The 12,500-nt window shown below is 43.2% G+C and overlaps 1 protein-coding gene across 3 annotated transcripts in view; it reads left to right on the top strand.

Annotated features, from left to right (window-relative positions):
• The window catches only part of LOC130405243 (protein kinase C epsilon type-like), a 78,394-nt gene that overhangs the window by 34,021 nt on the left and 31,873 nt on the right, over positions 1-12,500 (top strand). For 2 of the 3 annotated variants that reach the window (XM_056610295.1, XM_056610296.1), the window contains 7 exons: positions 3,296-3,464; positions 4,063-4,097; positions 4,370-4,458; positions 5,873-6,005; positions 6,823-6,965; positions 10,725-10,821; positions 11,178-11,449. In XM_056610295.1, coding sequence (XP_056466270.1) covers positions 3,296-3,464; positions 4,063-4,097; positions 4,370-4,458; positions 5,873-6,005; positions 6,823-6,965; positions 10,725-10,821; positions 11,178-11,449 — 938 coding nt within the window. The remainder of the gene's footprint in view (positions 1-3,295; positions 3,465-4,062; positions 4,098-4,369; positions 4,459-5,872; positions 6,006-6,822; positions 6,966-10,724; positions 10,822-11,177; positions 11,450-12,500) is intronic. The other variant, XM_056610297.1, reaches the window with a different exon arrangement.

The raw sequence follows: 12,500 nt of genomic DNA, 5'->3' as shown, positions 1-12,500 counted from the left end.
AGACAGGAAAAGAGAGAGGGATAGAGAGACAGAGATACAGGAAGAGAGTGAGGGATAGAGAGAGAGAGATACAGGAAGAGAGAGAGAGATAAAGACACAATCAAAGGCAATGGAAGATGAGGGCACTAGGAGAGCAAAGGAAGGATCACATGAGGACAGAATGTTTTGGATGAAACATCGTTTCATTTCAAAAAGTGTGGCCGTGTTCCTGAATGTGCTTGTGCAGCTGTACGTGCAGGGGTGCCTGTGCATACATAATGATGAGGAGAGCTATTGATAGTCCTTCATATTGTCATCAGTTTAATGCATTTTATTTTGTAATTGTATGGGCTGAGAACTGCCCTCTACCCATTAGCACACAGATGCACGCATGCACACACAAACACACACATTCACACAAATACACACACGCACACACACACAAACACATTCTATGATTTATACTTAATGTACTTGTAGGACTGTATTTCCATGGCTGATCCTGCAACACATAAACAATCTAGTAAAAAGCCAACACTTCATACACTCGCTGTGGTCATTTAACCTCTTTATACCAAAATGGCCCGTTGTAGGGAAAACCCTCTCACCCCAAATTGCAAAGACATTTTAAGGCATTTAACCACATGAGAATGTGTGCCACCCCTAGAAAGATTATATTCTCAACTTTTAGTTTATCATTACCATTGTTTGATAAAATAGACAATTCCAACCTCCAAAAAAATAAGAGGAATGTAACAAAAATAGTTAGTATTTCATAACTGTGCAAATGCATATGCACAGCAAAATTGATATTTTTCACCTGATTTGATACACACAAAACTAATAACCCTAACCCCTAACCCTAACCCCAACCCTAACTTGCTGAACTAGAGGCCGAAGGCAATCAAGAACAACAATTATGTCATACTTTTGTTGTTTTTGTCATCAAAGTTGTGTTTGAACGCATAAAATCACCATCAACGAATAATCAGATATCTGGGCATCATTTTAAACATGGTATTTACAATTAATGTATAGTACCTATGAGATGGTTATAAAGGAAATTGGTAAATTGCCTTCAATCAGAACAAAGGTTCTTCGTCGTTCAGTAGAAGGGTAAAGTGTCACAATTATACATTAGGATTTCAAGATATCTACCTGTGTGTTTTTCATCAAGGTTTATATCGTCAAATTTGCATTGGTTTGCATTTGATTTCCAAAACAACCTCTACTATTTATTGGCATCAAATTGTGACTCAGGTTCTCATCAGATGTTGTGCTCTGGCCCGATTATATTAAAGGGCTGCTAACTGATGCAGTGGAAATGCACTAGGTAGTATTCCGTCTAAAACATGACATTTATTTCAAGCAGAAATAAAATCCTCCACTCATGCTGTGTTCTAGCTTTATTCGACCTAACCAAGTAGTATCCATATCATTTATTTCACCTGCGCAACAATCTCACAGGTGTTAACTCTCTTGTGGTACCAAGATTACATATTATAGCCATTGACGTTGTGGAGATAAACTATTTACTTTCGGTATGTTATTTCCAGAAACTGGCCTTGGGATGAAGATGTTAAACCTGGCCATTCATTGCGTTTGCAGTGTCAGTGTTAGTGTTGCTCTGATTCATACCAATCCCATCAACATCATCATCACATGTCCCCATCCCCGTCCACCCACCACAGCTCTCAGACTTAATGGACGTGAGCCGGGTTGGGCTCAAAATCAGTCATTCATACAGAGTCAGCTGAGCATCAGAAAACCACAAGGCGTTGCGATGTCGCACATCCCATGCACAGATTAACACACTTTCCTTCATGCCGTGCACATACACTAACATGTGCACGTGCACACCCGCAGAAACGCACACACATTTTCTCTCTCACACACACACACACACTTATGTTTAGACACATTCATTTGTACATGCACACACACACACACACACGCACACACACACACACACACACACACACATACTTATGTATACACACAGTCAAACGGCATTGCACACATATCCACACACGCTGCACACACAGCAAACTCCCTACCTTGTCATGCTAAGTCTGTCCTCAGTCTTACCCTTCCAGACACTTTCTTTATCCCATCACCATTGCCTAGCAACTGATGGCTTCTGCCTAGCAACAGTGTGAGGGTTAGTATTTTTGGGGGCGGGCAGAGTTATTGTGGAAATGTTGCTGTTCTAAGATGTCATTACTCCAACCTTAGCCTGTGTGTGTGTGTGTGTGTGTGTGTGTGTGTGTGTGTGTGTGTGTGTGTGTGTGTGTGTGTGTGTGTGTGTGTGTGTGTGTGTGTGTGTGTGTGTGTGTGTGTGTGTGTGTGCGTTTTCAAGTAAAAATTACTGGCTCATTAGTTTAAATACAAATAAAGGAAGCATCCAGCTTGTCCAGCTTGTATTAAAGCTGCCTGCGAGAGGGTTTCGGAACGCCTGTTGGTTATTCAAGGACAAGTCAGCATCATTTCATTTAGTCACTGTGCGAAAAGGCTTAATCATCAATAACCTTGGAGATGATCCCTAGTGGCAAACAAATCTGATGTTCCCATGGCCATTCCTTCCCGTTTCTGGTTGTGTGTGTGTCATGACTTCCTGAACTCTTTCCTCTTTTACACAAAGTCCACTCACTCTCTCTTTAATTTTTATCTCAACTTTTTGATTCATAATATATGTCCCTTTTTCTAGGCGTGGCCTGCTTCCTCCCTCTCACATCCTCATCTTATTTCCCATGGATGTAATTATCACTTGACATCTTTAATTAAAATCTCTGTTCTTCTGGGAACTCAAAGTGCACTCAGAGCACTCAGTGTGTTAACTCTGACTGCTGTTAAAACACCTGCATGCTCGCCAAAAAGTCCTCAAAACAATGACATAACAGCACCATCTAGTGGCCGGATAGAGAAGCAATCAATGTTACACATTAATGATGATAATGTTCACCTTAATTAATGGCAAAATAAGAAGAATGTTACAAAAATAGTCATTTATTTCAAATGCATATGCACGCCGGTAAAAGCAATCTTTTTCACATGATTTGATACAAAAACGAATACATTTGCTGAACTAGAGGCTAAAGACAATCAAGAAAAAACAATTATGTCTTACCTTTGTTGTTTTTGTCATCAACGTTGTGTTTAACGGATAATCCAATATCTGGGTACCATTTTGCAATTAAACGTGTGTGTCTTTGTGTGTGTGTGTGTGTGTGTGTGTGTGTGTGTGTGTGTGTGTGTGTGTGTGTGTGTGTGTGTGTGTGTGTGTGTGTGTGTGTGTGTGTGTGTGTGTGTGTTCCAGCGGCGGCAGTCTCCAGTGAGAATGAGGAGCGTGTGTTCCGGGAGCGCATGCGGCCCAGGAAAAGACAGGGGGCCGTGCGGCGGAGGGTCCACCAGGTCAACGGACACAAGTTCATGGCCACCTACCTCCGCCAGCCCACCTACTGCTCCCACTGCAGGGACTTCATCTGGTGGGCACCACAACACTCACACACCCTGAACAGAATTTTACATTTACATTTACATTGAGGGGATTTGGCTGATCCAAAGCGACTTATAACCATTCATTCACACATTCACACACTGCACGGGGTTAACCATGCAAGGCGACAGCCAGCTCGTCAGGAGCAGTCAGGGTGAGGCGTTTTGCTCAGGGACACCTCGACACTCGAGCCTTGTATCGAACTAGAAACCTTCCGGTTACTAGTCAACCCGCTCTGCTGCCTGACCTACTGCCACCCCACTGCGGACACGCCGCTTTAGGAAACATGCAGGACGTATTGCTACTCTGAAGTGGAAAGGACAACGGTGGAATGGAAAGGACATACACTTATGTGACACACAAACACACACTCACACACTAGCACACACGCATGCACACACACAAGCACACAATCTAACACACACATACACACTCTCCCTGAGTAAAATGTTCACAGGGATGTTAGAATGAAGTACAAAGAACAGCTCTGTGATCCTTAATAAAACCCTTCGATGTCCTGTACTCACTTTCATTTTGTCTTTCTCTTTTTTCACACTCGCCCACGCACACCTTTGGTCTCTCTCCAGGGGAGTCATCGGAAAGCAGGGCTACCAGTGTCAAGGTAAGGCCTCTTTCTGCTCTGCACCAGACCTTTTGTGTCTACACTGATGTCTGAACCAATGCATCCCCTACACTGAGTCATGATGTCACCTTTACCTGATCATTGCCCTGTGTGTGTGTTTTGTGTGTGTGTGTGTGTGTGTGTGTGTGTGTGTGTGGGTGTGTGTGTGTGTGTGTGTGTGTGTGTGTGTGTGTGTGTGTGTGTGTGTGTGTGTGTGTGTGTGTGTGTGTGTGTGTGTGTGTGTGTGTGTGTGTGTGTTCTCTCTTCTTCAGTGTGCACGTGCGTGGTCCATAAGCGCTGCCATGAGCTGATCATCACCAAGTGCGCTGGGATGAAGAAACAGGAGGTCACTGAGGAGGAGGTACGAGAGCACCACCTCCTCACCTCCACCTTTATGTTTACTATAGTCTTCAGCAACGCCTCCTAACATCCAGCCTCTAGAGCAGTGCTTCTCCACCTTTATGTTTATTTTAGTCTCCCCAATGATCTCAACCCAGAATTAAGGGCACACAGGCTACTTTTCAAACTTTTGCAAACTTTAAACTTAAACCGTGACCTTATTTCAGAGATGGTTGCTGCAATGACACCATTCAGCCATGACTTTGGGGTGGGCCATTCCACGTACAATACAATAACGACAATACGAATACACACACATCCATTTTTGCAGGCGCTTTGGTATTTCAACACAGTGGGGGCCCAAGTTATTTTTTTCTCCCCTTGCTCCCCGGTGTCGCTGTAACCTACGATGTGCCAGGATGAGGAATATGTATTAAATCGCACAACATATTCACGGCACACCTAACCTTGCCTCAGGCCACATCGTCAAGGGGACAGTGTTCCAGGGGCGCCTAATGGGAAAGTTAGCGGTTTGGGTTTGGGACTAGTGCCTTTGTTATGTAACGACTGTTATTTAGGAAACACTGCCCGTTCTGTAGCAGCTTTTTTTATGCTGAAATACAAGAAATGAACACAGAATAAATACATTTGCTGGGAAATATTTATCAACAAATCCCAGTCATGTATCATGCAATATGTGCTATGTAGCTATAATAACTGGGCATAGGTGGGGCAGCATTTAGCTCAAGTATGTAGATGTGCATCCAGTATTTTTGAGCAGCCTAGTCTGTTTGCTACTGTTGTCGTCAGATGACGTTCAAGGAGCAGATATGGTACCCATCAAGCATTTGGGTATCAATCATGAATTTATTTGATTAATATACGTAAAGCAACAACATAGATTAACAAAAAAAATCACAAATTTATTTATTTTCAATATTGTTTCAGGGATTTAATCTCACTTTTTTTTTTCTCTACATTTTGACTACCACCATGATATAATAGTATACTTAAAATCAAGGGTATGTAAGTCTCGACAAGCATAACAACAACTTCATTAACTTAAATGTCGTTTATGCCCAGCGACTCGAGTACCACCAGTATACAAAATGTATTATTCTCTCGCTCGTTGTTGGGGGGGGGTGGCCCATTGACCATGGGAAGGGCCCCCTGTGAAACAGCAAAGGGCCCGGGCCCAGGGGCGGCTGCCCCGCCCATAGCTCCGCCCCTGGTGGTTAAGTATATAGGATTAGCATTCAAGGTCAAATTGCATGTATGGAGTCATGGCAATCAGAATTTCCCTCTACGTAGGAACATGAATAAAGATAAGGTCATGGGTCATAAGATGGATCGATTTAATTCAAACGATGTGTGTTGTTTCTGTTTGGTGGTGGAGTTGTGTGTCACCTCTTCTTCCTCCTCCTCCTCTGCCTCAGCCCGTTGGTTCCCAGAGGTTCAGTGTGAACATGCCCCACAAGTTCAGCATCCACAACTTCAAGGTGCTCACCTTCTGCGATCACTGTGGCTCTCTGCTCTGGGGTCTGCTGCGACAGGGCCTCCAGTGTAAAGGTAGGACCACACCTGTTTGTGGTGGAGTGTGTGTGGATGATGGCTGGATTATGAAGCCTCACCTGGCAAAAGGCAGACTGATTGGACTCTGGGGCTTGGTGAGGCTGCACACCTGTTGGGCCAGTGGGGAATTCACAGTGTGCACAGGTTAAACCAGCCATCACCACACAGATTCAGGGAAGAAGATCTCCTGCGTGGCAACATGGTGCACCAGCGTTATGTAGCATTCTCTGCAACCTAACAATAGACAGGATTCCCATCACCTTGTCTGGAGTAGCCCGGGAGGGGGGGGGGGGGGGATTACGATGAATATTACCAGTGGCATGCTACAGAACTCCATTTAGATAGATGGATACATAAATTGTTTTGCTTTCTTTTTAGAAGATATCAAACACTGTGTTTAGACGCATGCCAATTTACACATATAAACACAACTTTATTTGAGTCCTATATTTTGTTGCTGTGTTATCACGTCCACTTGTGTGCATGTTGGTGTGTATGTGTGTCTTTGCTTATGTCTTTGTTTGTTTTTGTGTCTGGATGTGTGTGTGTGTGTGTGTGTGTGTGTGTGTGTGTGTGTGTGTGTGTGTGTGTGCGTGTGCGTGTGTGTGTGTGTATGTGTGTGTTTGCATGTGTGTGTGGTTGTGTTTGTGTTTCTATATGCGCGTTTGATTGTGTGTCTATGTGTGTTTTTATCTGCGTATGTGTGTGTGTGTGTGTGTGTGTGTGTGTGTGTGTGTGTGTGTGTGTGTGTGTGTGTGTGTGTGTGTATGAATGTGTGTGTGTTCGTGTGTGTGCGTCGGTTTGTGTGTGTCAGTATGTAAAGTGAACGTACACAGGCGCTGTGAGAGCAACGTTGCGCCCAACTGCGGCGTGGACGCCAGGGGCATCGCCAAAGTGCTCTCTGACCTTGGGGTGACCCCAGACAAGATCTCCAGTAGTGCCGCTCGACGGAAAAAGGTGAGGTCAAGAGGTCAAAGTTTGACTTAAGCACTGAGTTGCACCAGCGATGCCTAAGTCAAACGTAGCCTAGTTTGTACTACATTTCTAACTAAGGTGATAGATTACTCCCAACGTAGACATGAGTTTCAACTTGAACCGCACCTAGTCCTTACTAGGAGCAAAGTCTCACGTCAAATAGAGTTTGTCAGGTTGCCATGGCGCCTCATTTGGGGAGGTAGGATGGAGAAGGATGAGGAGAGGAGGATGTTCCTGGCTGCAATGCGTTGTCCATGACAACGCATTTGCTTAAAATGTTCAAAGACACAAGCTTATTACACAGTTGGCGTCCACTACACACCAGAGTAGTTAAGATAAACCTGGCGTCTCTGTGGTACAATCAAACATTGACAAAGCTTTAGTTTAAAACTAGTTATAATGTATGGTTCAATATGGGCTTTGCACCCTAACTTAAGAGAAAGCATATCTACTGCGGGGCATCAGGCTGCAGACTGGAAAACCGGTCAACAAGATCTTTTCAATAGAAACTAACTGATTCACATTCTAATTATTCCTATTGATTTGAAAATTCATACAACACCACCTCCAATAATCCAAAACCCATAGACTAGCTAATAAGAAACAAAGGCTTTAATTATTTACATGTCTTTAAGTAAACATCAATGATAGGCAAGGCAAGGCTAGGCAACTTTATTTATCTAGCACTTTTCATACACAAGGCAGACTCAAAGTGCTTCACATATAAACATTGTCATAAAATAAAATAATAGATAAGTAAAAGAAAACTATGGAGTTAGATTCATGCCAAAACCCCGCACACACGCAAAATGTGTTTTGCTCACACATAACGATTCACACGCACACAAAACGTGTTTTACTCACGAAAAATGATTCACACACACGCTCAGTGTGGTTTGCAAATACAAAACATCATTCACAAACTAAAGCATTTTGCTTCAGAAACAAATACAGTATGTTTTACACAAAGTACAAAAAGAAATCCTTTAAGTACACAAAACAATTCTACAAGTACGGAACACGAAAGCTGCGCGTGGATCGGAATGCATTTGCGCACGGATCGGATTGCATTTGCGTATGGAACAGCAAGGCGGAAAATTAGTGCCAAAAGTCACGTGACAAATACATGTCCTGTTATTCACACTACACAACAGCAGGTGGCGGTGTTGAGTCAGTTTAAGGCCGCCAGGCCGATCTTTTTTCTCCCCAAAATCTTTGTCACGGAATCGTACGACACGGAGAAAAGCTAGTTTGGGAGATTAAATTGAACAAAATGAGCGGCCAACAGGTGAGTCCAATGGAAGTGTCGCCACTCTGTTTTGGCATCAAATAAAGATTTTGGGGAGAAAAAAGATCGTCCTGGCGGCCTTAAACTGACTCAACACCGCCACCTGCTGTTGTGTAGTGTGAATAACAGGACATTTATTTGTCACGTGACTTTTGGCACTAATTTTCCGCCTTGCTGTTCCGTACGCAAATGCAATCCGATCCGTGCGCAAATGCATTCCGATCCACGCGCAGCTTTCGTGTTCCGTACTTGTAGAATTGTTTTGTGTACTTGAAGGATTTTTTTTTGTACTTTGTGTAAAACATACTGTATTTGTTTCTGAAGCAAAATGCTTTAGTTTGTGAATGATGTTTTGTATTTGCAAACCACACTGAGCGTGTGTGTGAATCATTTTGCGTGAGCAAAACACGTTTTGCGTGTGTGCGGGGTTTTGGCATGAATCTAACTCCATAGAAAACATATTCAAAGAAATGAGTAAAATAGAAAGTGCATTGTATTTAAGATCAGATCAACAGTCTCTCTGGTACCCACGTCGGGACTCCAACCCGACCTAAAGGAACTTGGTACTTTCTCTAGGACTCCAACCCGGATTCTAGTAACCCTTATCCTTTCTCTCTGGTATCAGATCATGTATCTTTCTGGTAAAAATAGAAAATTAAATTGAAAGTTAAAAAGGCTTTTTAGTAAGTAAAATTGAAAGTGCAATGTATTTAAGATCAGATCAACAGAGTCTATGGAACCCAAGTACAATAAAGACCATTTTCAAAGAGGTGACATTTTAAGAAATACACAGATGTTGCTCATAAGACTCATTCGGGGTCTGCTACTTTAATGTACCACCACACAGGTAGCAGACTTAACCAGTGAAGGTAAGTCTACCTAGGCCCTGGTGCATTAAAGAAGCAGAGCCCTAATTAGTGTAATGAGCAACACCTGGGTTTTTTCATATAAGGAAAGATCTGTGAAAAAGGCTCCATTAGTCCATTACAGTCAGACTGATTGAATCTGACTTTCCCTCCCTCCCCCATATCCCCAGCCTGGTCACCAGACCAATCTGCCAGCTCATGTTTCATTGGCTCTGGCATATGTGTCTGTTCCCTCTCCCATTCTGCCAGATGTATAGCAGCCCGGGTCAGGCCAATCAAAGTCGTTCATCTAATATGGGGGCGGGTTTAATACGATGACTGTACAGAGGTGCACCCTATGGAGCACTGTTAAGAGCTGTGTTCGAAATCGTTCCCTATCACGGATATAGTGCACTATATAGGGTGCTCGCCATTTTGTAGTGGTGTTCGAATACTCAGTGGTTAATTTCATGCATCTTTCTGGTAAAAATAGAAAATTAATTTTCATGCACAGTGGACTTAAAATACCCAAAATTTGAGTGTACATACGATGTTCCCTACATGTTACTCCCGTATACAACAATGCAATGCGGTCGTGTTTTTCCGGAGGAGAAGAAGCGGAAAAAACGCGAAAAATAATACATTTAATGATGGAGTTTCCGGCTTTCGTTTAGAAATGTCAACAATTTATTTGGGATTTAACATAGAAAATGTAACATTCAAAATTAATTTAAAAAAAACTTGAACAAGGAAATGTAACATTCAACATCAATACAACCTCCAGCTTTCCTCTTGAGTGCCTGGTTTGTTTACATGATGTGGCCGCATCTTTCTGCATCACACAAATATCCTGCACATTTTCTGACGCAAATGACGTTTAGAAATGTTCAGCGTAGTGTCCGAATTCTTGTTTGTTCGTTCCCTATATAGTGCACTATATCATGAACACTATATAGGGAATAGTGAGTGAGTGAATAGGGAACGATTTCTAACACAATTAAGGTGTTTTCACAAACAACCAAGATGGCTGCTGCAGATGTGTCACATGTTACATTGCTCTGATTGGTTATGGGTCTAGCCAATTGCACCTAACAGGTTGCTGGCAACTGGTACATGTGACATAGATTAAGCATATACAAAACAATATATACAACGATAATATTTGGTTTGAAAAGATGAAGGAAATGTCAAAAGCCTGGTGCTTATGGTGTTGGCTGGCTCATCACGAAGATAAAATGTCGCTAATGTAAGAAACCTAATGTAACTATAATATTTCCTTGAATTTAAATAGCGCTTTTCAAGACACTAAAGGGCTTTTCACAGCGAGCAGTGTGTGTGTGTTTGGGGAGGAGGGATTCAACACCTCATCCGCTACCAGTGAACTTCCCCCCCTTGATACAGCTAGGTTGTGCAGACTGCTCACCACACACTGGCGAGGACACAGGGGTTAGCACCCCTGTTCTTTCAATGAATACCACGGGATCTTCGCTGAACAAAGGGTGTTTGGTCTGCGAAGGGGGATATGACAGAGGCCAAAGGGATAAGCATGCCCTTCCAGCCCTCCAGCTCAGCTGTGCTATTGATGGTTATTTGGATCCTGTTGCACAGCTTCATCAAGGACAGGACTCCCAGCAGCCACTGCCCATCAGCCCACAGACAGTAGAGGACCGCTCCCGGTCCGCCCCCACGTCTCCATGTGACCCGGGTATGTAACACACGCACACACATACAAACACACTCACACGCATATGCACACATACACACAAAGGCATTAAAAAAACAAGCAATAAATGATAAAGCATTTCATAAATAAATATAACATGATTATAAAGTCTGTTTTAAATTTGGTAGATGGTTTTAATGTATAGATTAAACATGTAAAATGTCCCTTTTGGTAACCAAACTAAATCTAATATTATAACATTGTTTATTAATAGCTGCTTCTTCTCCAAAGATTTGCAGTCCTAAAATAATTGAGACCATTTGTTAACATGCAGATTGAGTTCACATGATTGATTTTCATTTGTCCGGTATTGAGTTGTCTGCCCTGTCTCCACCCAGCAGACCTGAAGGAGTTGGAGAACATCCGGAAAGCCTTATCCCTTGACCACCGCGGCCCCGAACACAAGAAGCATCCAGTCGCTCTCACTTCCTCCGTTCCCACGGCAACGAGCGACCATGGGGGAGGAGGAGGCGGAGTTGGCTGCGGCGAGACTGGGGGCGAAGGCAAGGAGAACGGAGAGGTTAAAGGTCACGACGCCCCAGAGATCAAGAGGATGGCCCTTAAGGATTTTCGGTTTATCAAAGTCCTTGGAAAGGGTAGCTTTGGAAAGGTACACCTCCTTTAACTCCTGTACTGTACACCTCCTTTAACTCCTGTACCGTACACCTCCTTTAACTCCTGTAACGTACACCTCCTTTAACTCCTGTAAGGTATACCTCCTTAAACTCCTGTACCGTACATCTCCTTTAACTTCTGTAAGGTACACCTCCTTTAACTCCTGTACTGTACACCTCCTTTAACTCCTGTAAGGTACACCTCCTTTAACTCCTGTAACATACACTTCCTTTAACTCCTGTAATGTACACCTCCTTTAACTCCTGTACCGTACACCTCCTTTAACCCCTGTACCGTACACCTCCTTTAACTCCTGTACCGTACACCTCCTTTAACTCCTGTAAGGTACACCTCCTTTAACTCCTGTACTGTACACCTCCTTTAACTCCTGTACTGTACACCTCCTTTAACTCCTGTACTGTAAACCTCCTTTAACTCCTGTAACGTACACCCTCTTTAACTCCTGTAAAGTACACCCTCTTTAACTTCTGTACCGTACACCTCCTTTAACTCCTGCAACCGCCTCTGGCTGAGGGCAAGATTCAATAGAAGAGCAGGATTTAGGATCTAAATAACCAAAGCAACATCCCCTCCCTCTCTAAGCCCCCCTCCCTACGGTTCTTTGCCATACACTGGCAGGCGCAAACAACTAGAAACAGATAGTCCCACAAATCATAACCTCGCTGATGAACGGTTAGGACATTTAGAACCCATTACTCAGAAACAATAGCTCTTAAATCTTAGGTACAGCACTCTTGGGGTTCTCTCACTCTCCTGGCATCCCTCTGACCTCTTTACTCTGTATTGAATCATACGTCTATGTGAGGTTTAGACCAATCCAAATAAAGAAATGGCTGTGATATGTAAAGTAAGGAAACGTGGAGGTGTGTGCTTGAAGAAGCTTTGAAAGAAGCTTTGGCAGCTTTGAGCAGAGTGGAGGAAGTGGAAAATAACCAAGAGTGGTGTTAGACGTGTAAGGAGCCTCAATGAGAGGATCAGGGAGGGAACATTGTTTTGTGTGTATATTATAATTTTTGGGGATTCTG

This window comes from Gadus chalcogrammus, chromosome 15, assembly GCF_026213295.1.
Source record: "Gadus chalcogrammus isolate NIFS_2021 chromosome 15, NIFS_Gcha_1.0, whole genome shotgun sequence".
Taxonomy (NCBI): Eukaryota; Metazoa; Chordata; class Actinopteri; order Gadiformes; family Gadidae; genus Gadus; species Gadus chalcogrammus.
Note: the sequence above shows the minus strand (reverse complement) of the source record. Positions and strands in the feature narration are given on the sequence as shown.